At 44.4% G+C, this 27,521-nt stretch overlaps 1 protein-coding gene across 3 annotated transcripts in view; it reads right to left on the reverse strand.

The window, feature by feature from the left end:
- Nucleotides 1-27,521, reverse strand: part of FGF12 (fibroblast growth factor 12) — a 145,249-nt gene that overhangs the window by 70,509 nt on the left and 47,219 nt on the right. For all 3 annotated transcript variants that reach the window (XM_074153208.1, XM_074153209.1, XM_074153207.1), the window contains 2 exons: nt 10,603-10,713; nt 2,478-2,581 (listed from right to left, as the gene is read on the reverse strand). In XM_074153208.1, the coding sequence (XP_074009309.1) occupies nt 2,478-2,581; nt 10,603-10,713 (215 nt within the window). The remainder of the gene's footprint in view (nt 1-2,477; nt 2,582-10,602; nt 10,714-27,521) is intronic.

The following is a 27,521-nucleotide window of genomic DNA, read 5'->3' on the forward strand; positions in this document are numbered from 1 at the left end:
AAGGAACAGGGACGATGTGTCCTTTGCTGTGGGCAGCAATCAGGTCCAGGCGGCACGGCCAGGGGCCCTGCTCACCCCAGAGTAGAACAGACTGTCAAGTCCTGCCAAAGCAATTGCCCAGCACAGTATTCGACACAGCCGTGCCAAATGTTGGCTTGGAGTGGGATCCTGGCCCCACAAGGAAACCTGCAGCATCCAGAAGAGACTGCTTGAACAGTCTGAGCTCTTCTCAGCCATATCCAGTTCTCCTATAGGACTCTGGTCTCATCCCTTGTCTTTGTTACTATGAGTGGCTTGTCCCACACTCCCTGGTTCTAACAGGCTTTATCCATAAATTTTCTTTTTTCTTGCCTTGGCATCTGCTCCAAAGCACAGTGAATTCATTGATTCACTGCTGTAAGACAGAGACAGAGCCACCAGTCTATACAAGAAAATAGCATCCAGCGAATTCCATCTCTCTGGAGTAGAGAGATGGACCAGTAGCACCCTTTTACTGCAAGCAGAAACCTCGGATAATGTTGACAGAATGAACAGTTTAACTCTTATTAGTTCAGACAGAGCTGAATATCATCAAGCTGTGGCATGTAATGAGTCCCACTTCATTAACCACTGGCCATCATGTTGCATCCTTAGCCCTCCACGATTAACCTTCCTACTTCAGACAGGCACACTTGCTGGGAATAAGCGGGCCCTTTTAAAACACCCTCATTCGAATACATGTATGATCTGGTGCCTTTTAGAACATTTCATACGGCTAGCAGATGTGTTTCCTGGACACGTGGTCCTTCTGCTGCCCATCATCTCTTGGTATGTCCCTCCCACCCTTTGCATCGTCTCACTATTGCTAGCAAAAGATACTTTTCCTCTGCACCATCTCTAATCTCTCAGCTGTCAAAAACCACGTTTCCAACTCTCCATTTTTTCTCTTGCCTGAGCCCCACACCTTTCCCTCCCTTGCACTATTTGATCAGAAAATGCTGACCCCTCATTGTTCCAAGAAGAACCCCCCCAGGCTGGATGCAGCTCTGTGACACACACCACTTTCCTGCAGTCTTCATTTATGGGGTACCGGTGGTATGAGGACCCTCAGTGCCAGACCAGGACCCTTTATGCCCAGCACTGCTCAAACACAGGGCGAAATGCCGGTCCTGACCCCCCTGACTATGTGCCTAGAGGGAAGCACGCACAATAATGCAGCACCACACCATGCTTGGTATTACCTTTAGGACTCTGATAGCTTTACAAAAAGAGGAAGTTTTCATTGTTAGTAAACCGATGTAATTTATTTAGAAGCAGTCATTTATGTTTACTGGGCTATGAAAGAACAGGAAGCGTCTGGCATCCACAGAGATCCAGATTGATCTCTCTGTCTCTTCTTGACAAGCAGCCAGTTTTGAGACCTATCTCGCCAGGCATACTAACACATCCACTTGCTGTTTTCTACCCTGAGCCACTGGGGAGGCAGAGCTTTGCTACCTCTCAAGGGAAAGGGGGAACTCCCGACCATGTGAGTTGTTTAAAACTGACCAAGAACCAAAGAGGGATGGTAAGAGTTAGGAAATATTGCGTAGGAGCAACTTGGACTGTTGTCCTTTCAGTGGTCCTAACTCCATTCTCACGTATGCTTTTAAAGCAAAGTAAATGTCTAGATGAGAGCAGAATTGCTGCACTGTAAATTTACAGAACGGCAGATGAGATTAGAATCTTGGCTATACACTTTAAAGATATCATAGCTACAGAAATGAGAAGTGTATTATTAACTATCACTTTTTACTATGTAGAACCAGAGCAAAGTTATTTGAAGCATAAAAAATTCTGGCAAAGGGCTGCCATATTTAATAAATCACTGAATCAATTATTCACTGTGAAAATCAATTACTTACTTCAAATGAGAATCTTATGAATAACCTCATGCCCTTTCATGCCATCTAAGAAAGTTATAGGGGAATTAGTCAGTAAAAAATGCCTCACTTATCTTTTATGTGCATTAAAAAGACCACACAAATACAGGGAAATTCTGCCAACAGAATAGTCCAGAACCATTTTAATGAAGTCAGGGTATTGCTGTGGATTTACACTGCAGTCAAAAGCAGAGTATGGCCCATTGGGGCACCACCTAAGGACAGTTATCCAGGTGCAATTCAGAAGCAATTCCATTCAGTCCATCCCATTTCACAAATGTGAAACCAGAATATAACCAGCCAGCCACACAACCTCCTCTACAACGTGACCTACATTAAGTAACTACTCGAACACAAAATGTAGCTTCACAGGTCAGGAAATACTGCCACGAATCTCCGTGGAGACACTTTAAAGTGAATATTGCATGGCCATGCAGCAGCTCCCCCTGTTCCTGCTTTTAAAGGTTTGCTGATACATGACCATTTTCAGAAAAAGCTGCAAGTCCCAATGCAGTCTCCTTCCTCCCTCCTACAAAACCAAACCAATCCAGGACCCCAACAGCACAAAGTACTTACTGAGCTGTAGAGATATCCCTCAGCGTTCATGGCAACGTACAGACCTGCCTTCACCCCTTGGATTGCCACCACACGTAGACCCACAGGAATTAGATTAAAAAGAGCTGCAGAAGGAAAAGAAAAGCAAAGGTTACAGATACATCACCCTGCGTGGCTGCTGATGCTTTTTGCCCCCAGGCCAGTCCACCCCACTCTTGACTTTTACAAAAGATACTGAACTAGAATCAAAAGTCCTGCTTCCAGCTACAAGAAAGGTCTGCAGTCATGGGGCCCATGTTGAAAGCAAATTTTAAAAATGTACTGAATTTGGCTGCCTCCCAGAAGCCTTAACACACCCATCAGTCTGATCACTGCCTTTGCAATGCCAAGGGCTCATATGTGCATCTCAATGGCTTTCTGTGGGCCAGCTGAGCTGTGGTAACTGCACATGTGCACGTCCTTACCCATGGCAAACGCAACAACACAACTTAGTTTAGTTCAGCCTGAAACAGATTTTAGCCCAGTCACACTTTCTAGCATTTGCCATATGCTGTAAGAGTATATAGACAGCGACCACAGCCAGAAGGATACAAATTATCTTGACTGTGTGTCTGCCCCTGTGATCCCTGCTGTTAAAAGGACGAAGAAATTCAGGAAGAGATACTGCTCGACTCCAGGACAAGGGCACTGCTCCTCATTCAGAAGCAGCACTAGATAGGACAGAAGAGGACAAGACCTTTCAATATTCAATTCTACTGCAATCTTATTGATTAAAGCATTGCAACCACTTCCTCCCAATTAATTACTTTATGGCTTTATTCCAAGTAGACCCTGGATCTCATTGAAAGACTTTTCCCAGGAGTATATACATAAATGTACAGTCATTTTTTGCTACATTGCTCTTGCTACATTTCTAACAGAACAGGCTCGAAGAGGGAGAGGACTGTCACTGTTGATAGACTGAACACTGAGGCATTAGCATGGTTTTGTTTCCACTGAGATTTGTAGGACAAGAGTATCCAGATGTTGCAGGACCCCTTGTGCTTCAGCTTACAAAGAGCTAACTAGACCTTGCCCCAGGGAGCTCAGGCTATGGAAAGAGGGATACAGGGTTGGGAAGAAACATAGGCACAGACACCATGGAAATACTTTACTGAAGGTCTGTTCCAACACAACTGCCCTGAAACAAGTATTTTTTCTCGTTCCCTAGTCATAAGGTCAGACTGTCTCTTCCATGTTCATGAAGTATTTCTTGTGGCTTTTTAACACACTCATTTATTTGCAAAAGCCCACTTCAAACTTCTCAAGAACTTTGGGGTGTTCCAATTAGCCCAGAGGAGACCTGCTAATGGGCAGAGTGCAGAAGAAAGACTGGGTGACAGAGCATGCCGGGAAGCATTCCTATTTTCCATCTGACCGTTAAGGACATCATCCTCTAGCTGATTCATTTTATAGATCATTTACAAAGGTTTATGCATGACATGAAACATCACATTGGAGCAAGCGCAGCACAAAGAGGTCTTCATAATGGTTGTAGGAGAAACAGTCCTCTTTCTCACTGTGCCATCTCCCAGCCTCTCTTTCCCTGGGAGATAGACCACTGCTCTGACATCAGCCCTGATGGGTAAAGCAGCTTTTGCTGAAATGGCCTATTCAAAATACTGTAGCTCCCCAGGCCAGGCTAGTGTAAATCCTGTTATGATGGGAGGGAATCGAGACTGGTTCAGCATCAATCCACCACCCTAAGGAGACTGGTTAGATGTGCACATGCCAGGTAACACGTGCATCTAACTCAACCACAAGATGTTTCCCAAGAATGTCCCTCACGTACTGCACATGAATTATTGCAGAGCAGAGAAGGTGTGTTGGAATTTCTTTCCAAAGCAAAAAAAAAAAATTAAAAATTTACAGCAAAGATGGAGACAAAGGAAGGGGAGAACTGAAACTGTTGATTGATTCTTTCCTTGCAGCCAGTGTGCTTGCTCCGAAGTCCTAGGAGTTGCATAATTTCTAAGAGAAAAAGCAGAGCCCAGAGTGTGTGAAATCTAATGGGAAACTGGTTATATTTGACCTGAACTCATGGTGGATTTGCTTAGAGGTCAGAAGTGGATACCTTTTCAGAAGTAAAACCTGAAGACAGCGCAGGAGACAGAAAACCACTTTGTTCAAGATATCTAACAAGTGTCCTGGCTAAGCTGGTTTTAGGGCTGTCTCCAAAAAGGGATTTATGTCTCCTGTTTTCCCATGAAGGCTCTTTTCTCTCCCTTGATCCCCAAAGAAGACTGGATGACTGCCCTTAGAGAGCCACCTAAAAGCAAGGCACCTTGAGTTTAGTGAAAACACACCTATCCCCAGCCCCTTTTCATGCCTTTAACCACCACATTTCATAAAATATCCAAGTGGGTGCTGAAGTCTCTCCAAAGCCAGCACCTATATTTTTACGTGATTTCGTAGGAGGATGTCAACAGATGTATATGGCAAATGAAGTCCAGCCTGGGCACTGGTCTGTGAGCTCCTGGTGTCAAGGACTGTGCTACTCTGAGACTGTCCCCAGAGGAGAAAAACACACCCCAGTGTAGATAGTCAGCATTAAAGAGCTGCATTATAGTGCAGTTCTACTCTTGAAAAGCTCACTAACCATGGGAAGCGTATATTTCTATCACTTTCTCACTACCGTTAAGGTCTAAAACCCCTCTGTAATTAACAAGTCTATTTATAAGCAATTCCCCTTCCCTAATTCTTCCCCCCCACTGAAAAATGGAGCATATTACTGCTAATAATGAAGCCAAATGGGCATCATCATTCATTCCCTACAGCCAATTTGTCTTGCATAGAAAACTTGTGACAGATCATTCAAAGCATTCATTAGGTAGCGAGGTGATAATACCCAGAATTAGTGGGTGAGAGAAGCACCCACATGTCTCCAAAACTTTCTTTCCACATGTACATGCTAAGGGAGCATAGGAACAATCCTGTTGTGCTCTTTGTCACAGTAGCAAGACTGCAGCCAGTTCCCAAGCTCCCTGGGACCCAGATGCAGCACCTACAATCATGGCTTTTAGGCATGCCAAGCATCTCCTGCAACATACTGCAGAGCAGGGGCGCAAGCAGGAGGACATGCGTCTGACATAGGCAACTGACAGCCAAAGAAGTTTTAGGAAGCAAATATCTTCCTCTATTAAAAAAGTGGTTTGGGTCAATCAAAACTTTGTAAATTCTCAGAGCTGTTCCTGCACTCAAATCTAGAAATATCTTTGAAGAAGTTGAAGCTGTTTGATATTATGCTTCCAAATGAACATTTCATTTTGGAACATATTTCAAAGCTTATAAGCTTTATTGTAAAAATGTGAGGGGAAAAACCCTCAACCAACCTTGAAAGCAAGATGTCTCATTTTTTTTTGCCAGGAAAAGAGGTTCTGGTTAACATGAAACAGCAGATGGGGAAGAGGACTAGATGTGGTAGAGTAGAACTGGACACAGGATATGCTAATGTGAAAAATGCTTTTAAAACTCTTTCTCTGCTGCAAATGGTACACTTTCCATGCCATCTGCAACTGCACGGAACGGACACTTTCTTTTACTTCATGAGCAGAAGAGGAAAAAAATTAAGACATTGACTATTTCTGCCTATTTTTCTTCATTACACCTTACCATTTTCAACCATCAGTAGATTTACATCTGACCCTGCTTGTTAATGATGCTACTCTTAGCACACTCCAGTCCTAAACCCTTCGGCCATGAGAACGTTGTTCACTGATCTGTTATGGCAGTTTATCAGGTGCGTAACACATTTTTAAAATCTGAATGCATACTTAGCTATGGGTCTGGGCTAACACGTTTACAGAAATAGAAGAGTAAGGCAAGACATGCTATGTATAAGATGTGGTCCATATGCTCAGCTGATTTAAACAGTAGTAAGTCAGAGGAGCTAAACTAATTTATACCAGGTGATTTTTCTGGAACAAAACATTTGTTCTGCTTATGAATAAGGAAGAATTAATGGAGGGTGCAATAGGCAACAGCAGCCTCAGTGCACCATGAGATGGGGAGGTTTAAGATCCTAAGGGAAGTGAGGAAGGCTGTGGTGCAACATGTATGTGAAGAAACTGAGGGAACTGGGTTTGCTTAGCTCAAAGAAGGAAAACTAATGCTACCAGAGACAGACTCTTCTCAGAGGAACACCGTGAAAGGACAAGAGGCATTAGACAAAAGCCTCAGAAAGAAATTATTACTGGATATAAAGAAAATTCTCTACAATGAGAATAGTGCGGCTCTGGAACCAGAGAAGTTATGAAGCTATGGAATAGCTCATTGCTGGAGATGTCTGAAACAACTAGACAAGCCTCTATGCAGCTGAAGATAACCCAGCTCCAAGTAGGATGTTGGACTGGAGACCTCCAGGGGCTTTCCCCAATCTTAATCTTTTTGTGTTTCTGGCTGGAAAGCCCCAAACAATATCCTAGATACACTGGGCTGTTTCCACCTGATCGGTATGATTGACCTATCCTTTATATACTGTCCACTCGCTACAGCTTTTCAGACATTCAGCAGGATTATGCTGGCAAACAAAGAAGTCCAGTTGCCATCACAAAGAAGGGGCATTACCCTGCTCAGCCCAGGAAAGAGCAATTATGATACAAGCATTGACAGCAGCAATAAGCCCTGAAAGACCATTCGATATCACTAGAGTTAGATGGAAAAGATACTGCCCCAAATTCAGGTTCATATATAAAATTACTAGTAACACAAACAAGGGCCTCGTACACCATGATACTACACTCCAATTAAAAGGAAATTCTTCATATATCCCAATGCAAGCAGGCAGAGAATCTGTCTTCTTGCTTACATTAAGATGGCGTGCCTTTAACTACATGGTATAAGGAACAGATGTCCCAAGCGCTGTTTCGCGGGAAGCTGGCTGGATGCCCATTCAAATGCCATTAGAACTTGGCTTCTGGGCTGTTTTTTTTTTCTTTTTCTATAAGTGAGAGGAGGTGGAAAATAAATGCCATCAGCTTCTCAAGAACACACATAAAACAGGCACCAGATAATTAATTTAAAAATTGCTTAAATATTAGCAGTTCCTCTTATATAAATAACTGGATTTTTATTAGAACTTTTAATTACATCAGGCATATCTGAGGGACATGTCGTGTCTCATTTTAAACGTTTATTTTGCCAGAGTAAACCAACCTAATGTATTCCATAAAATTAAGCTTCCTTCCATAATGCTAATTTGAATAATCAGTGTATGGCTACAGAACACAGAGCAATGTATGGAACCTTCTGCATGGAGAATAGATGGTCATCCAGGGTGAGAAGGATCCTGCTGTGGCCATCAAGATTGCCCTTCCCTGCAAGTGGCTGTGAGTTAAACAATCCTTCTCCAGGGACAGAGAAATATTATTTATTTAGTCTTTGATGAGTTTTGCCCTTGCACAGAAATACTGCACAGACTTCTGTCTGGCTGGTCAGGAATCTTCTAGAGAGGTATTTTAAAATGGAAAATATCAGTGAAGTAAATCTGTAAGCTGTTCACTTAGACAAGTGAATTTTGACTTTTTTTCTGGTCAAAAATTGAGATGTTTGGAGGAATACAAATAGAAAAAGAAAAAAAATAGTCAGTATACTTTATTTTGGCATTTCCAAAGTGAAAAATGTGATTTTGTTTTGAAGCTATAACTGGAAGTTTCGTATAATATAAAATGTTGATTCAAACTGAAGATTTATGAAGAAGAGCATGTAGTAAAAAGTTAAACAAAACCAAATAAAGGACATATTTCATTTTCAGGAGCCAAATATTATCAGGTTGGATTTTTTCCTCATTTGATATCCCCTGAAATCAAGAGATGGGGAATTCTTTGTCTTCAATCTTCTCTCAAGAACTTCACTAAACTTTCCACCATAGCCCATGACTTCGAGGAAGTGGCTTAGCACTCTTAAGCTAGATGCCTCCTATCCCACCAAGCTATCAAGGCTGGGCTGCCATCTCACCAGATAAATTTAGGTTCTAGAAGTGCCCTTCAGCCCACCTATTTCCAGTTAAGAAGCCTGAGTGGAAGTGGCTCATAAGTACTCAGCACCTTGTGAAACTGATCTCTAACTTTTCTAATGGGATACATAAATAAGAGCTGTTTGGGTAACTGAGGCCCAACTTCAGTCATGGAGCCTCAGGATGCTCCTCTGCACCCACCAAGGTGCAGCTGGAGGCAGCTTCCCCTGTCTGTCCTGCCAGCCTGAAATATTGCAGAACTGCTCTTACATTTTATTCTCCATAGCTGTTTACTTAAATTCATCTCTGCTTCCATTTAAGCCCATTACTTTGTTGTTCAGTCCTCACTGATAGATGAGGGTAATGAATCCCTGTCATCTCTAGCAGCTTTTCCCATGTTGTTGACAAATAGGCCTCCAATGAGATTTTCTGCAGATTGAGAACACCCTACATCTTCTTTCTTTAAGAAAAAGCAGCTAATACAGCCCAACACTGGGTCATTACTCACCCACTAAAGCCCACTGAACTCATCACATGTGTTGGTGTCTGACTGCGAAAAATCATAAGGCCAGACTCTTCTTGTAGGAAGAGACCTGCAGAGTCTCTCATGGAGTAAAAGTGTGTGTGTGGAGATCCACAGATTCTCCTGCTCCCACATAAAATAGAAGCTGTGTCATTGCAATTTGTGGTATTTCATTTGTTTAACGCCACCATATGAAAAAGAGGACTAAAACCTGACCCTTGCATCTGATACAGGCCAAGTTTCTGGTGAATGCAGCCTCTCGGGTCATTTCACAAGGGCTTTGCCAACCTCACACAATTTTAGTTGCCATCTTCTCAAAGCTTCTCTCTCATGCACTACTTTGCTGCAGCCAGCTCAAGGCTGGGGTCCACATGCAGAATAGTCCTACCACAGACAACGGTCCCACCACAGCACCCTGCCAGCTTCTTTCAGATGGGGCAAGCACCTCGGATGTGGACAACCACCATTGTCCAAGAACAGCTTCACAGGACAACATCCATGCTCTGCTACATGCACTACATCACTGCAGACACCTCTCACCTGCAGCCCAGGCCCTGGCCTTCCTGAAGGAGTGATGCCATCAATCCAGCTAGGAGCTTCTTTGAGTTAGAATGAGATTTTTCCCCAAATTAAGTAGGATGCACTTTCACAAAGTACGTTTGCTTCCATCAATCCTACTACACAGATCAACTTCTGTCAATCTCTAGTAATGACTGGGAATGCTTGTTCCATGCTGGACAGGCTAGATATGCTGTCCCTTCAGCAGTGGCACAGGTAGCTTCAAATCGATACAGGATGACCCAAATCAAGACCTGAGTCCTAGTCTGATGAAGTTTGTGGCACCAAAGATCTGACCTTATTGCTGCACTCTCAGAAGCATCAACCTGAGGCCTACGAAATGAAAAGATGCTGTAGAGAATATCCTGCACCTTTTTTAACCTTTTGAGGAGCTTTTGTATTGACAAACCTTTCGTATTGACAAAACTACTTCTTTGCAAAATAAATATTGGCTACTGCTTTGCATTTGTTTAAACCAATATGGCTCCTGTACATGAGCGTCATTTTTAAATCTATGTGGCTGTGTTGCACTTCACTGTCATTCGTTGGACACCATGAACCCAACCCCTTTGAACAGTGTTTTGGAAGGTAACCTTTGGAAAGGTCATTTGATACTCTCAGCCTTGACAGTAGCCTCAAAGCAGTAGACTTTAATGAACAGCTGGTTTTCTCCAGCCTGGAAATTTCTGATGCTTGCTGAATTTTTCAGGATAAAATAGTGAACTCCTCTTCTCCTTGGAGAGAGAATTCCCCGTATCCTTTACTCACGTGGCATGTGTATAAATATAATCTCCTTTCTTTTCTGGCAGCAATTCAAATCATGGGTTTTATTCTCCACCCCACCCAGATGGCACTTACAGAATCGGGGTGGGAGGGAAGAAGATCGGAGAGGAAACATATGAAATTATACAGGCAAGATTTAAAGGGGAAGGATAGATACAAAAAAAAATGTGCAGAAAACAGCTGGCTTCTTCCTAATTTGATCTTTTCAAAAATGAAGCTGCACAAGTGAGACCCACTAGGTGATGTATTTTATTGCAATTGGGTTGCAAAACAGGCTAATTTTTTCTTACTGTAGTCACTGTTTTCGTCCTTGGTCCCATCAATTGTACCATCTGGGTGCATCTGCAGGAAGTATTCCTGCTGGCTGAATAACCTTGTCACAATTCCTTTCAGCTGGGGTTCTGCAAAAAAAATAATAATTATTAGATATACCAAACATGCAGCAAGTAGCAAGAGACCAAATCTGCTTGGCTCCCATTAAGCCCTGAGTAAATGTAAAAGTGCTTGGTAGATAAGGCAGTTTTCTGTGATTCCTTTCAAGCGTGGTTGTAAAATATTCATATATACATAGACGTACAGGCAAGTAAAATTGAGATCAGATGAGCAAGTAAAACGCAATGCATAGTTGGTGCAGCAGAAAGTAACAGATTTATGCAACATCGCTTCACTGAAAGTTACCTACCAAATGAAAGTCTTTAGACAGCTTATGCATTCTGAATATGCCACTCATTCAGAAGAATATTTGCTAGTTCTGTTGCAAAGAATGTGCTTATTGTTTCTTATTCTACCTGTGAAGCCAACTACCTCGCTTTCTGTATGCTTGATTCACTATCATACAGCTCCAGTTTTATGCCAATGAAAATTTATTTAAATCCCTGGTATTATAGCAGTGTAAAACCAAAGTAACTGAGTGCTGAATCAGGTTGCATGAGTCCAACTGTGTGGGACTCAAGGAGCAAAATCCTGAAAGGAACAGATGCAAGACACCTCCAAAAATGACCTCTGAAGCATTTATGGGCACCTTAAAACGCCTCTGTTTTAAAATCCTGCATGTTCCTCCCTCCCAAAACACGTGCCACATTCTCATAGGTGAGAATCCCTTAGCAGGGTCCTTTCCCAGCCCCTGTACATCATCAGCCAGGCATGGACTGGTTAAAGACTTCCCTGTTGCCTCTGCAATAGTTCATACCTGTGCTGAGGAGGAAAAGGAAACCACCAAAAAAGTAGAAAATTTGAACTTCACATAGAGGTCTGCAGCATTACTGTCTGTCTCCCCACCATCCAAGCGATCAAATACAAATTAAGCAGTCAAAAATAAATTCAATTTTAATCATGCGAGTCTTACAATTTGTCACAGGCATTACTTCTAGAAAGCAAGCTAGCTGGCTACACGTGAACAGACACACTAGCTGGATGGCAGAGATCCTCCTTGTGTGATGGGAGTTTGTAGTTTTATGTGACTACCCACCAAAAGTAAATAAGACCTAGTTATCGCTGGCTCAATAGACAGGGAAAAAACCAGTGTAGCATACCAAAATCTCGTCAGCCTCCCATCTTTCATGCCTCTAGTGAGGCTGTTTAATAAGCCATAGTCATTATATAACTCCAGTCACGTTGCGTGTTAAGTGTTTCCATTAGGAGCCTCCGTCTCTAACGATTTTGCACCACACTGTACAACTTCCATCCGAGGACGGCATTCGCAGCCTGCGCTTCTGCACAGGCAAACCCCCCTGCACCAAGTGGGGACCTTGGATGCAGACAGGCTGCAGGTGCAGAGGATTTCAGCTTCCAGCAACCCCTCCACCAGCCAGGGGAGAGTCAGGTACTGTTTCATAGCTACAAAAGCCACCGAATAAATCAGTATTGGCTGGTTTCTACTCTGCCTTTAAAAAGTGATTTCACAGCAACCAGAGTGTTGCAGACTGCAGACAGGCTTTCTCCCAGCAAGACTCAACTCTGGGACAGTAAATAAGCACAATTGTACTGGCCATCGACTACGAGCTAACATCAGTTAGCTTAGATTAAGCTAAGTGTTTTGCTCTCCTCTTACCAAAATGAATTATCTAGTTTGTTGAGTGCAGAAGCTTGATTTAACTTGATTTTCTAACAAGCACATCAAAGCCAGAGGAAATGAAAAGCTGTATTCTCAGGCATCGATGACTGCACCACCCTCCTTGAGTCTGTCCCCTTCCTTCCTTTTATCTAATACCACAATAGCAACAGCGTTAATAGAACGATAAAATCATTTAGGTTATAAAAGACCCATCATCAAGTCCAACCGTTAACCTAGCTCTGGTTATACCACTAAACCATGTCCCTCACTGATACAAGTGACCTATGTTTGAGTCCCTGAACGAGTTTTAGCCTCAGTTTTACTCTGGTTAAATTTTAATGTTTAAGTACTTCGCACAAAATGGAAAAGCTCCCAGCAGGAGAGATTTAGAAGATGCTCCTGCAGCCTGAGGCTTTCTGTGTGGTGGGGAAGGGGGGAGATCTTGTCTTAAAGCCCCTCAAGAATAAGAGGAGTGGAGAAATAAAACAACCCTGACATTTTCTCCTTTCCTGGGAAGATGATTTAGCTACAGGATAGAAGGCCCTTTTCCTTCTTCTTTGGGGTGCAAACTATTTCAAATCATACAAATCATTTTGAAACAACATGAAAACCTCTCCCACTTTTACTAAATAGCTTACCAAGTAAAACATAGAGCAAATCTGCTCATCATTAGGAGCTTCATGTCATTTTTAAAGTGTATCAGAACAACGACCAAGATCCCCCAAGGTCCCCCTGCATCTTTTCACCAGAAGGCTAAGTGTCACCATCGTATAACACAGGAAAAGCTCCAGGGTCCCTTTTTGTTACTGATCTGACATAGTCACACAGTCAGGTCTGATTCAAGCTTTAACAGCTGCCCTCTTCATAATCCCAGGCTTTTCTGAGTCAATGCCTGTCTAGGGACAGGTTGGAGGGGAAATCTTATGTTACATGTGCTTTTTTTCTGACCTGACCTGGTTTTGCCGAAGTTTGAGGCTTACACCCAAACTCAAAGTAAAACTCAAAGGGAGTGAAGGGCTCTCAGCCACACACAAAACCAGCACATTCTTCCTGGCTTTAACACAGGCTGACAGCAGCAGTGTTCCTGTCTCTCCTCACTGCACAGATCCTCTTCTGCAGGAGTATCCCTGCTCCCCAGGCTCATTTAGGAGGCCCTGCAGCACCAGCAAATGAATGCTTTCTCCAGACACTAAAGGGTCAGAAAGCACTTTGGAGACATACAGATGTCTCCTTCCCTGGCTTCTGAATTTCCTTGGGTCTCTTTCTACAGGAGAGAAGTGCTGGTGAGCAGCTGCATCTTCGGGTACCAAACTGAACTAAATACAAAAGCACTGTAGAGACATACACAGCCAACCACAAAGTTCTCCCCCTCTAATGCAGAGCACAGCCCAGGAGGGTTAAGGAGTTTTCTGGGCAATGGGCGATTTGTCTCACCTAGTACAGCCATCTCTACACCTGAACTGGGCTCCCTTTGCATCCCAAAATTCCACAGGCAAGACAGGCCAGGTCCATAAGGTGCTAAAACTACCTGCATCTCTCAACTGACTGCAGAGGGACCAGCTCAAACACAAACAGCTTATGCTGGTGACAACAGCCAGCAGCATTGCTGCTTCCTACCAGGGAACCTCCTGTCTCATGTCTAGGCATAAAGTGGGATATTGGGATTTGTCATTCATACAACAAGCAGTATGACTGGGAGGCCTACAGGCAAAAATTTTAGCTGAAGGCAGCTTTTAACAAGGAAAAAGGATTTACCCATCTTTCTCCCCAAAGCTCACTACAGAGTTATTACCTGAAGAGGGAACTGTATAATCACAGGACAGGATTTTTCCTACTAGCCCAGAGGCAAAGCTCTGCACATGACCTTTAAGAGACTCCCTACTTCTGCCGTATCATATATTTTAACATCACTTCTTTCCACCTACAGACCAATTTTATCACAGTCTTTCAGCATTGCTATCCCTTGTACTGCAGCAATCAAGCTGAAAACCCTCAGTTTGTAAAAAAAAATAATCTCAAAACCAGCAGTTCTCCTTGTCAATTAAGGATGGTGGGACACCCTGATAAATTAGAAGAGAAGACACAACGGCAACAAAATACACTGAGAACTTTTCACAGCTTTGCAATAAAAAAAAAAGAGAGACTAACCCTTCCCAGCAGGCAGTATTCCCAGTGCTTACTGGAGCCCTAGGGAGAAAAAATTAAAATAAAAGCCTACAACCCTGATACTTTTATTTGTCTAAAGTTCCCCCAATGATACTGCTCCAGATATAATCAATAAGAGAAAGAAGCAAACCATAAAAAGGAAAAAAAAACACAGCGCAAACAAGCACAAATCTTGCCACAAGCATTTTCTTTCTGTAATTCACAGAATTTACCAGGAATCAAACTCAAACCTACTGTCTAACCTTGTCCTGGCGTAGCAATGGGGACTCAGATCCTCTTGCTTTTAAAGGAGCAATACTGCATAATGTACTTGGGATAAACCTATTCCTCCCACTCAGGCTCCTCTGTACACTCTTCTATTTTGCTGTAGGAGCAGCTTTCCCCACAGAAATGGAACTGAACTAATGCAGACAAGACTTCAACACCAACTCAGCATCTCCCTAAACACAAAGTCAAGTACTTCAAAATGGATTTAAGAAAGAAGTTATGATGGCCTTGATCCCAAAGTACCAACAAAACACAGGAGATTTCCACTCCCAGTGCAGACCCCATGCTATTAGGATTCCCACATGATACACAAAGGGATTTTTTTTACCCTTATTTTATAAGCAATACTGTTATGCTTTAGGATGCTTACTTTAAAGATGCTGTTCTGGTTGCTCATACACAGCTGTTCAGGGCTGGGGGGTGCTGGAAAAAGCTCAGTAGATCCTTTCTTTATGCTAAATACAGTGAGCTCAAATCCTTCAAATGTAGCGTCCCCAGAAGATACAAGAAAAGCTCACAGTCACAGTACAAAATAAGAGTAGCAAGAGCTAAGCCATAGCTCTGTTCCTGGTTTGCAGCATCTGCCAGGCTGGGGGGTTTCCCTAGGGTGAAGACACAGTCCTCAGCTGATGACCCTTCTTAGAGCAATCATCCAGTGACCAACTCACTGCACATTCCCTGAAGCGCATCCTGCTTGCTTCCCTTTCCACAGGCCAAACTTACCACCTCTGCCTGCCCTGCTTTTAACTTTCTGAGCCCTTTGACACAGCTGAGGCTAAGTCATGATCTGATTGCTAATCTCCTTGTCTCTACTTACATGGTAATGTGATGCCACCATTATTCATTTCAGCTGTCCTGCTGCTGTGCCTTAGTCATACCAGTTCACCATCAGCTGCTGTGCTTCCTGCCTTATTGTACGGCTATACGGTGATTGTCACCCTCCTGGGGCTTGCCAAAGACATGATAGGTGCAGGGTGCTCATATGTACTTTGTTTAATCGCCAGGGACATGCTCACAGAAGGCCAAGGGTCTGGCCCAAATTAGCTACCCCACAAAGTCACGTCGCTCATCCCCAAACCACTGGCAATGCTGAAGATATTCACTGTGTGCTATGGGGAAAAGAGCAAGAGCTCCTCTAGCAGGGACACTGCCAGAAATGTTTCTTATCAGGTGTATCACTGGCTCTTCAATGACCTTTTCTTTTAGTTCTGCTATTTAAGGTGAATAAGGAACTCACCCCGTTAACTGCAAAATGGAGAACACACAAGCAGGATAACTTCTCTTAACGCAGAGAGGAACTATGAGGTTATGCACCAAGGCTGCATTTAGCATAGCCCCACTGAAGGCACCAACTCTTGCTTGCTCCCACCAGCGAAGCAGCAGCACAAACACGATCTGGCCACATGTAGCAGCATAAACCCACAGCGACGAACCCGATACAGTCTGCCACAGCCTCATTTCTTGCAATTCACCAAACACTTCTCATTATGGCCATATGGTTACCTGAGGCTGCAGCAAGCCAGGCCCCACTTTGCCTTGGGCCAGGAAATCTAAAGGGACTCAACAAGATCCTGCTCAAAGAAGTCACCTTAATCAGAACTCTCTGAGTTAATGGTAGGGATCTCAGAGGGGCTGCTTTTCCATGACTTCTTGGAAAGATGAAGGGCTTAGCGTCCTTTCAGGGATTTGAGCCACTGGCACCAAGGATTCTTGCAATTCATAACGATGTTCTGGTTGGCAGACAGGTCTCCACTCAAGGTTGCTGGTGCAGAACTGCTTTTAAATCCACTCCAGAAGTTACTGTGCTGGGTGCCAGCAGTTCTCTGTGTTGGTTATAGCATAAACTCTTAAGCTCTTGGGGTTACTGTTCTCTGCACAATGAGCTGTCAAACAACAGAGGACTCTGCTAGCTCAGACAGCAAGCAGCCATTTTATATTCAGCGACCTGCAACAAGGTTGGTACCGACTGTGTGATTTCAGCAGGAGAGTTGCCTGTTTGTTTGCTCTTTTTCTGCAGCAGGACACGCTCTGACTCAACACCTCTGCCTGGTCTTAGCACAGCAAGGCTGTCAGAGATGCCAGCAGCAGGCTTCCGAAACAGCCCCCCTGGCACCTGCTCAGGACATTGGTCTGGCAAAGGCAGAAAGCATCTCCAGGCCTGATGTGAACCATGGCTGGGCATAATGATGACTCTGCTGTGCCTGTGCAACAGTTTTGCTGAGGATGTGATTGCAAACATGGGAACTGTAATACATCTCAGGACCATATTTCACCTAAATGTTCTTTAAACATTTGTTTATCGCAATTAAACATTTTAGCCTGGAATTTACACATTCCATTATTCTTATTTTCCCCCGTTCAGACTGCAGCTGTCATAATGGGAGGTTGATTTATGACTCACCCAACCAGCACTCAAACCCTTAACGCACCAAAACCAGCATTCAAGTCAGAGCGTAAACTGCTCCTAATTTACTTAGATTAACTCCACATTTAAAGTGCTACCACAGAAACTGTAGTTCACCTCCCCTGAAAAGGATGGGTTCCAGAATACTCGACAAGCCAAATACTGCAAACACATGCAGGCAGAGAAGGGCACCAAAATCCCTCCTTCAGAAGCACAGTATTAATGAAGGTTTGTATTAACTCGGCATGAAAATGCATCAGTGAGCTCCATGCAGATTACTATGGTGACAGGCATCAGCACAGAACTCGGAAAGAAAGAGAAGATGAAAAGCTGAGGGAGAAAACCGTTGGGTTTTCTTCCCAGCCAGGAGCCACTGAGTTCTCCAGGGTGGTTGGAGTTAAGATGAAGTAAGTGGCTGTCTCCGATTAAATGCATCACTGTCGGCATAAGTTTAATAGCTCAACTCCCTACAGTGATTCACTGAATCCACCCAAACTGGGAAGCTCAGAAATAACAGTACTTGCAGCTGCACCAGGAGCTGCTGCCCTTGAAGACCAGGGGTGCATGTCCCCCCAGCCAAACACCTTGCCCAACTCTTCCAAGCTGTGACCACGGCTGACCGTGAGCCTTTAGCAGATGTTGTGCACGGGTGTCTGTGACTGCACCTGCAGTGAGCCATGCATGAAGCAGGTCAAAGCCTCCTAAGCCACACGTGGGCATCCTGGAGGACACTTCAACTGTGTCGCTTGAGTGCGGAGGTAGGAAATCCTGCAGCAAAGTGCTGAGAATCTTCAGCTCCCACAGGAGTCCCTAAATGCAGAAAAGCACACAGGCGGAGGCAAGGAGGATGTTTCCCAGCCCCACAAAGTGTTTTCCACGGCTTCTGTGGCTAAACTCAGCAAAATTGCTTGGAGCAGAAGGACACGCTGTGCCTCAAGGAAGCCTACAAACAGATGGTCTGGATGGACTGAGCAATGCAGCCTGTAGCATCCTGAGTAACAGGCAGGGAGAGGGCAAATGAGCCAAGGGAGGTGAGCAGCGTTGGTGGGTATTTGCATTTGGATGCCTCCTCAGGCTGCCTGCACAGACGTCAAGTTACGGTGGGCAACGCTAGCTGCCCAAGCATTAGGAGGGGCTCCACAGCAAAGCCAGGCATCCAGCCCCACCTTGCAAAGTTGCCACAAAACCCTTCAATTTAGATACAGCCAGTTGGCTTAACACACAGGCGCATCACTCGGCCTGTGAGTAGGATGGAGAGATGTAAACAGACTGAAGGACTGATGCTAAGATTTATTGCCAAGATCTGTGACTCTGGGGAGATCAAACAGTTGATCCCAGCTCCTTTCCTGATGAGGCAGAATGAAGGCCATGCCCAGCTCCAGTTCAACGTGATTACAGGCTTATTGTCACCCTCCAATTACAGGGAATTTATTTTGAGAAGAAAATGACTGTGGGACAATAGGGCTACATGGCACACTCGTGTATTTACTCATCTCAAGTGCAAATCTCCACCCAGGGCTAACAACTACAGAGAGACAAATGGTGTTTCCAGGATGTATTACATGAAATAACAGGCTCTGCTGACAGGGATGACCTCTGCATTTGAAAGACAAGCTTCCGAAAATGACATTTCCCTAACTCAGAGGGATGATGGGCTCAAGCCAATGACAGCACCCATCAAAGCTGTCACCATCAGTGAGTCACTAGAGCAGAATGGCACCTTGTAGGCAAAAAGAGCATCCAGAGAAGTGATTTCCTTTCCTGTGCTGATGCCTGCAAGGAGGAATAGTAATTAGCCCTCCAGCACTGAGCACAGTTGCCTGCCTGCACCCCTCTACCAAGGAGCAGACATGTACAAAGCTCTGCACTACACCTGCTTTGCTCTTACAAAGATGAGTCCCTCGAGGGAATTGTATTTCTCACTTGTAGAGTAGGTGGAAAGGATGTGGTTGCACAGCACTGGCATTCATGTGGGCTCTCCCATGTCCAGGGAATCAGCTTTACATGGATATTAATACAAGTGTAAGGTAAGGGGCAGAGAAGGGGATCATATAAAGCATTGAAAATGGGGGTGCAAGATTAGACCATTGCTATATGACTCTCCCAGACCCCCCTTTTCCTAGGAGCCTATAGATATTAGAACTTAGAGCTAAGTCACCCTGCACCTCACTGGCTGCCCAAGCTCCTGACCCGAGGCAACAGCCACGTAATGTCCAAGGCTCAAGGACAAAGAGATCCAAAATCTTGGATGGGTTTTCCTAGAAGGTAAACACCAAACCAATGTGCATGACATGAGCTACTCCTTCTGAGCAGTCCATGCACACAAATTATGGACAAGACAGCCATCTCCAGCACTGCAGGGCTAAAAAAGATCCCAAAGACCAGTGCAAGTGAAAGCAATGGGGAGGCAAGTTGAAGAGGACTGATGGCCTAACTCCCACCAGTTATTTTGGCACAGAATTGCTGACTATCTCTGTGTAAAATTGTCTAGCTAGATATTTTGTTAAAAAATTCAGAGTAAGAGCAGCTGAAGCTATACATGAACTCCATCTCATTAATGGAGAAAAAAAATGAGATCTGAAAATGGTAAAAGTCTTGATTTTCTCTTTTGAGACAACGTTTTATTTGGAAATGTAATAAAAAAAATAAAAAAGATGCTAAAAGAGTTGGAGATGAAAGTCAAAGTTTCATTTTAAGTAGACTGAAATATTGCATTGGATCTGAATCCCCTCCTCCCCACAAACTTCTTTTATTTGACCAGAGAACTAAAAAATCAATTCTTTATACAGCTGCACTCCGGGGTTTGTCTTTGCCTCCCCCAGGACACAGTTTGTGTTGTTCTGTAGATCCAGTGTGTTTTACCAGCAGTCAAAATTTCAAAACATTTCCCTTTAAAGAGCAATCCTCTACACCTGTATTGACTTGAGCTCCAATGAGAAGAAAACCAAAGCCTGACAAAAAAAGAAAGCATAAAAGAGATGTAGGGCAGTTCCAGAATTTATGCAGGGTAAGCTTTTTCAGGTAAGCGAATTAAAAAAATGAAAAATTTAATGGGAGAGAAGTTATAGCTACAGCTCCTAAGCTGTCATTTTCTAGCACAGTCAATGCCTTGGCTACTGAAGGTTACAGCATCCTCATAAGTATGGATAGCAGAGCACGCAAGATATATTATTTATTTTGAGGAACACCCTGCAATTATTCCTGACATATTGTGTAATTAGCCAAAATTACAACATATTCACCCAGAATGAAACAGAGGATAGCATAAATACTATGTGTGAGCCCACAATCACAGAGCACATTTCATTTGGGTGCAAACGTGACTACATGAACCACCCGAGCGTATGTCCCTTCAGGGTGGCTTCTCCCTGGCCCCCATGGGTTGTGCCAGCTCCCAAGCAGGCACCCACGAACTGGAAACATTGGGAGTAAAATCCAGACCTTCCCTATGCCAGCAATGAGAGCTCAAGTGCTGCATGAAGATTTAGCAAATGTGTACCTCCACTCTGCAGAGCTTTTCCGTTGAGGGATGGTTGAGCCCAAAGCTCATACCATCAAAGAAGGGGCCACAGCTACGCTATCCCCGAGGGATGTGGGAAGGCAGGCTCGGAGGATGATGCCTGGAGATGACGCTTGCCGGGCTTTGCTGCCTGGAGCTGGCAGGAGGGAGAAATGCAAAAAAAGATCTGCCCTCTCCCCACGCCTGCAGCACCTCTCACCCTACAAACAGGGAGGGAGGGAGAAAGGGTTTCCTACAGGGCCACACATCACCCAGACATGTCCTAAGGAGTTGTTTGACGGGTCAGAAATCCTGGGCAATCTTGTGGCAGCACTTTGCTGCTTGTACAGTAAGAAAGGTTGTGATTTGTTTTGTTGACTCCAATGTGCAACATAAAACTTCTTCACTGTCAATTAAGCAGATTTCTTCCTGGTTTAGGATATTAAGAAATTATTTCTACCTAGAATTTTCTCCATGGGAAGATGTAAAAAGCAGGTTAAAAAACATCTGCCTGGAGAATGTACGTCTGGTGTCAGTGTAGGGCTGCAGTTGGACTAGTCAACCTCGGGGGTCCATTCAGCCTTGCTGATGAGGCGACCACGACTTGGTGACATTATCACACTTTTGCACCCTGAGTTTTTGAAGGGCTCCACGACAGAGTCTCTGGCTCCCCTCACCTTGAAGTGCTCCACACAAGGCACCAGATCACTAATAGTCCTTACATGAGCAGAGCAGACGCCATCCCTGCTGTTCGCGCCTGCCACGGTGCTGTGATTTGTGCTATTCTCAGACACTAAATCTCTCTGCTTCCCCCATCAATCCAACAGGCTTGAAATACTGCAGAAACACCAAGAAGTCCCTCACACAAACAAAACACACTACAGAAATGACTATATCGTTCTTCCACCCAGCTCCACACACCTAGAAAAGTAAATTCATTAAAATAGAAAATAGATGGAATGTGCTATCAACAAGCACTGAGCAGAAATTAATCACTTAAGATGCTATTGGTCTTGTGGAGGGTACCTGATCCTACCAACACCAGCTCACAGAATAGCCTTGGGATGGCAACTCAGGCTAAAATTTGGGTCCCAGTGTCACTCTGCACGTGTTCAATAACATCAGGCAATAATGTCCCCTTTTGCTACAGTATTCCTCATGCACTCCTGCAGCATTTTCCAAAAGGATGAGAGGTGTGATACTTCTTTATTTAATAGGTAATGAGCCTATGATGTGGAAAAATTAAAGCTTGAATCAGTCAGGTTGTATTTTAAGAATTTTTTTTTGCTCGCTGCACTAATGCAACTTAAGCATTCCTGTAGCAGTTTGCAAGCATTTTTTGACCCAAAATTATGATGTTACTAAATTTCGACAAATCTTAGACAACACTCAAATGCATAAAGAAAATGTGCTGCTTGTTCCACTCTGGTTTGAAACATTATACTTCATAGGATCATGCTAAAAATGTCCAAAACCTGCCATGTGACTCAAAGTTCATTCTTTTTTCCTTTTGCTTTGTAAAAATATACCTTTTTTAACCTGCAGAATTATTTCAATTTCCCATCTGAGCCACAGTTTTCCTTCCACTTAATGAAAACACTTACAGTGTGAGAAAGCCATCATCCACCTCATTCCACCTAAAGCTCGGTTTTAAATAAGGATGGTGTTTCATGGTTCGGATCTCACTACAAATACCTCATTCGCGATGCTGGGCAGCCCTGAGGGCTCCAGTGAGACAGGCAGGTTCACCACCTGCCCCATTGATGTCTCAGGAGAGAGCTGTAAACAGTGAGCTCCCTCCCCGGGGATGAGAGTGCTCAGGATGACACAGTGCAGATGGAGCAAAACCAGAAAATCTGCCTCTCCAACAGGTCTCCAAACACAGCTCCTGCTCCTCCAGCTGCCCAGCAGCCAACACCACCTGAGGGCTCAGAGGCTCTCAGACTTCACCTGGTGGTTTCTAATCATTCAGGAGCCACTATTGGGCTCTAGCTCTAAAAACTAAAATTAATTTCATGGAAAGTAGATCTGTGTTTTTGAAGAAACTGAAAGAAAAATAGTAGAAGAAATGTTTAAGGAGAAGGTAAGAGTGGCACAGAAATAAATGAAATAAAAACCAAAATTAATGTTTATTAATTTTTAAATAACGATGTTATGTGTTAGGCAGCAGGCAGACCCAGTACTGAAGAGCATAAAACCAAACAATTAAAAGCCAGCAGAGCACTGGTGGTGATACCACACACTCTGCCAGCCCTGTTAGCCACCGTCACAGAAAACCCCTGCAAGAGCGTGATGTCGGTCACACATGGATGCCCACATGAACGGCTGCAGATCAATAACTGAGGTGGAGGGTGTGGGCAGCCAGTAATTCAGACCCCGTTCTGGTTACAGGAGCTGTGCCAGGGAAAGGACCGGCTCGGGAGCAGGTGGACAGTCCAAGCCCCTTGCTTGCCAATGTGCGATTCCTGCATCTCCTGCAGCCCAGCGGCTCCCAAGTCCCCGGGGAGCATCCTTCAGGAACTGCCGTATGCTCCTCAACCCCAAATCAGTCCCTGGAAGCCAAAACCACTGTGTCTTTTTGCTAATTTCTACTGCTTTTCAATTTTCTGGAAGATGTGGGCTGGCGTTTTGCAGCCTGGCTTCACTTGCAGCAGTCCCATACTGCTTGACCTTTTGCAAACAGTTTTGCTTTGGGGAATGAAGAAAATGTATTTATTTGGCAGTTCAGACAATATGAGTAGCAACTGCTAAGCAAAGAAACTATCTGTGCAGCCAGCATGGGGAGGGGACTGCAAACTATGCTGTTCTAGATAAATATCAATTAAGTGAGCTTGTTCTATTAACCCCAAGACCTGGCTCTTTTCTTCCTTCATTTCAATCCAAAATGCTTAAATATTTCCAGAAAGGAACATTCTGGTTTGGTTTTTTTGTTTTTTTTTTTTTTTTATCTTTATCATGATCCCAATCAGCTTTCAGTTGAGAAAGAGAAACAAGTAACAGAATTATATTGCCTCTCTGTGGATATTTTGCCAGTTCACAGCTTGTAGCTGTCCACTGGATGTAATGCATTCCCTTACCAGAGCACACTGCTGGAGGGAAGGGGAGACTGGAGTGCCATGGGGAGAGCGCTCTGCACAGCATGCTCCATGGATGCTGCTGTGTGATGGGGAGATCTCTACTCTCCATCACTGCCACAGCCGTATCTAGCCCTGGATCTTCATCCTCAAATCCAGACCCCTGCCACTGGAGGCAACCAATCATTTCCCATCTCCCCTTTTCTGACACCTATCAATGGAGCCAAGCACTCCGAACATGAACCATCACACTGAAAAGACCCCAGCAAGAAAGATGGGGATGCGGGCAGGAGGCAGCATAACCCCTCCCCTCCTTTCCCCACAGCTGCCCACCTTCTGGCCAGAGAAGTGCCACAGGTCCCCAGCTGAGGGTATCTTTTTGGGAACATGACAGTGCCAAGGACCATCCAAAATAGAGGTCATCCTTGTGCTGAAGGAGAATGGGGCACTGATGTAAGTCGTGTCCCTTGGACAAAATCCCTCCTTCCTCCTTCATACAATAGATGCACGTGCTTCCAAGAAGAGAGAGGAGCTGCTGCTGCTACTACTCCCCTTGCCCTGACCCAAGCCAGGGTCCGCACAAGAGCTTCACACTCCTCCAAACTTAGAGCTCTGCCAGGAGCAATACAACCCCATACGGCATTTCCTTAGAGGGACCCCAAGCGCAGCAGCACAGTCATCTCCCCGTGATATTAGGAGAAAGGGACAAACCCAAAGCCACAGAGCAGATGCAGGAACGGAGCTGCAAAGACCGATTCAATAACGATGATGTTTTCATCATTAACCCCCACCTCACAGCCCAGCCCACTCCATGGGGAAAGGACAGAGGGCAGGAATTCCCCAAGGCGCTGCATGGAGTCAGTCTCCCCCATCCCATCAGGAACCAGCCAGCAGCTTATCCCTGAGGACAAGAAGGGCTCAGGGCTCAAGCCATTACTCTGCCTCTGAGCCTGTCACCTTTAGCCAGGACATTCTGGAATGAGCAGAGCACAGCAGAGGTGTCTGACAGGTGTCAGGGCACTTCCAGCTGAATTTTCTCAGCAACCACGTAAGCTCCATCAGGATTTCAGAGAGCCTCAATTCAGTGCTTGGAACAAGCATGCAGATATTTGTCTATGCTGCAGCGTGGGGGCTGGAAAAGCCGGAGTGGTCTGCCTGAACAGTGAATACCACAGTCGTGTTCCACAGCTCTCTAGAAAGCTGCCTTCTGGTTTACCATTTTAAAAATGTGTTGTAGCTGCTATTTTCAGAGACAGTACTGTCAGGAAGCTGTAGCCCTACAGCCCTGCTATCATCCTGCAAAAATTCAGTGTCCACATTGACTCCCCTCAAAGCACAACCCCCTCCCTTTAAAAATAATTTATTCTAGGATCCCCCACTAGCAGTTTGCTGGATGAGGGGCACAAAGTGTGTCCATGGGTCTATTACAGCTTTTAATAAAGATGCAAAGTAAAACCAGCCTCCAGAAAGGCCAAGTTATTTCAGGATTCTGCTACGTGTCAGAACAGGGTAAAGGTAAAACAATAGATGTAGTGGTTTGCTTTATACTCAGAAAGGAAAATGTATTAATAAGAAGAATATTGTGTTAGCTAGGGAATAGAGACGAACCATGCATTAAACAGGAGAACAGAATATAAAGGTACCGTTCCCTCATAGACTGCAGTGTCTGCAGCCCAGGCACAGAGTAGATGATTTTGGTATGGGTCACTTCACAAGAGAAGTCCAAGATTACGGCACAACAGTAACGCAGCCATACAATGATGCTAGGACAGAAGACGGGAACACGAAGCATACAGAAATGTACATGTATTTAAAGGTTAGTTCTCTGGAGCTGCATTCCGTGAACTGCTCTCTTGGTCACCTCCTCCTGCCAAGCCATGGAGCTTGCAAATACAAAAGGGATGTCAATCTCTTACATGTTTCGTTTGTTAAAATTCTTGCCTTGATTTTAATAATAATAAATCACAGCTTGGTGTCAACTGTGCGGGAGTAGGAAACTCCTAGAAATAACGTGCACATGACTGTTCAGAGGGATAGATCAAATGGAAAGAATGCCAGAGGGATGGAACAAATGCCTACCTGGCCACCATGCTATCTAGCAGTTCATGGTGTGCCCATTTGGGGAGGAGAAAGAAGGAAAGAAGATAAGCCCAAGTGAGTTTGCCCTTGCTCCTCAATATAGTGAGACTCATGAACATGTTTGTCTCTCACAGGAGTGACATTCTTACAATCTCTTCAGCTCCCGTGGCAGCTCTGCTCTCCACACTGCCCGAGTCAGCTGTTGAATTGTTTTGGTAATAGATATCTTATCTGTTAAAATATGCAGTATTTGATCTATTGAAACTATTCTAAATTCATGCTGAATTCAGCAAAGCAAAAAAGGAAGGAAGGAAGGAAGAAAATCTTGTCTTCATTTCGGTATTTTTGGAACTCAAGCTTTTGGGTTTTTATTTCAAAACATTTAATTTAGAAGTATACCTGAAAGTTAAAGAAAAATACTCATATAAAAATCCTCCAAATGAAATTGTACCTTTTTTTTCTCCCAAAAAACCCCAGTTATATCAGTTCAATGATAAATTGATTTATATGGATCTTTTATTTTATGGGGAGGGAAAATAATAACTTATGAACCTCTTTTTGCCCTGACTTTTCCATTTGGCTGGTGATGGAGGAATCAATCATTTGTATTGCTCTAATGGTGAACCTCCTCTGCTGGCTAATGATTTTCACTGCTCCCACAAGCACAGCTACCCCTGAGGCCATGGGGAGGGAAGATATCCATCCCTCTAGGAGCTTGGATGACTTCCATGGATTTTCTTGGCATCAACCAGTCCAGACCTAGTACGAGGTAGCTTACTGACTGACACGCTCACCCGCAAGCTGTGTTGCAAAGCGGGCTGGCCGCTGCGTTTCCCATGCTCTGGACTAAACCAGGAGCCTGCAGTTCTTCCCCAGATTATAGAGAGGAGAGTTCGGGGTTGCTATCTGACCCCCCACCTAGTAACCGAGCACAGACACACACTGTGACAGTCACCACATCTGCAAGTCACGAACATGTGTGATACCACCCCCGGGGATCAATTTGATAAAATGAAACCCATCTGCTGAGCTGTCACGAGCAGGAGGAACCCTTTTCCCCCCTCCTGATTATTTCAGCATTCATTAGCACCAGTGGGTGCAGAAGGAGCTTACAGCACCAACAGCAGACCTCACCAGTGGACTGCTCCAAACAAGGAGGACGCACACCCTCGAGGCTGTGCCCCTTCGCCTTGACATTATTGACGCTTATGTTTGGCTGGCCACTTGGCATATATGCCCTCATCTCAGCTAGCACTTCTAAGAGCTCTTGCTGTCCAGGTGATGCCAGGGTTTCCAGGCATTTCCATTCCACCCAGCCACTCAGAGATGGGGCACAGCACCAAATTCTGCAGAGAAGCGGGCAGAAGGATGTGATGGACCTCCTTTGGCTGAGCACACACCCAAGTGTGCAAACACACACTATGGAAAAGAACTGAGACACAGCCTGAATCCTACTGCAGACAGCAGCTATGTGCTGAGATAACATAGCCAGCATCAGGACACTGCCAACAGGGGGGCCAAATTCCACAGGTTTGGCAGATATTACAGCTGTTCTAAGATGAACAGCTCCACGAAAGCAGGCAAGGACTACGACGAATTTAACGTGGAGCTAAAAAGGTGGTTTTTTCCATGAGCTTCAATCATAATTTTCACCCTGCATGAAATCA

Source organism: Numenius arquata, chromosome 9, assembly GCF_964106895.1.
Source record: "Numenius arquata chromosome 9, bNumArq3.hap1.1, whole genome shotgun sequence".
Classification (NCBI taxonomy): Eukaryota; Metazoa; Chordata; class Aves; order Charadriiformes; family Scolopacidae; genus Numenius; species Numenius arquata.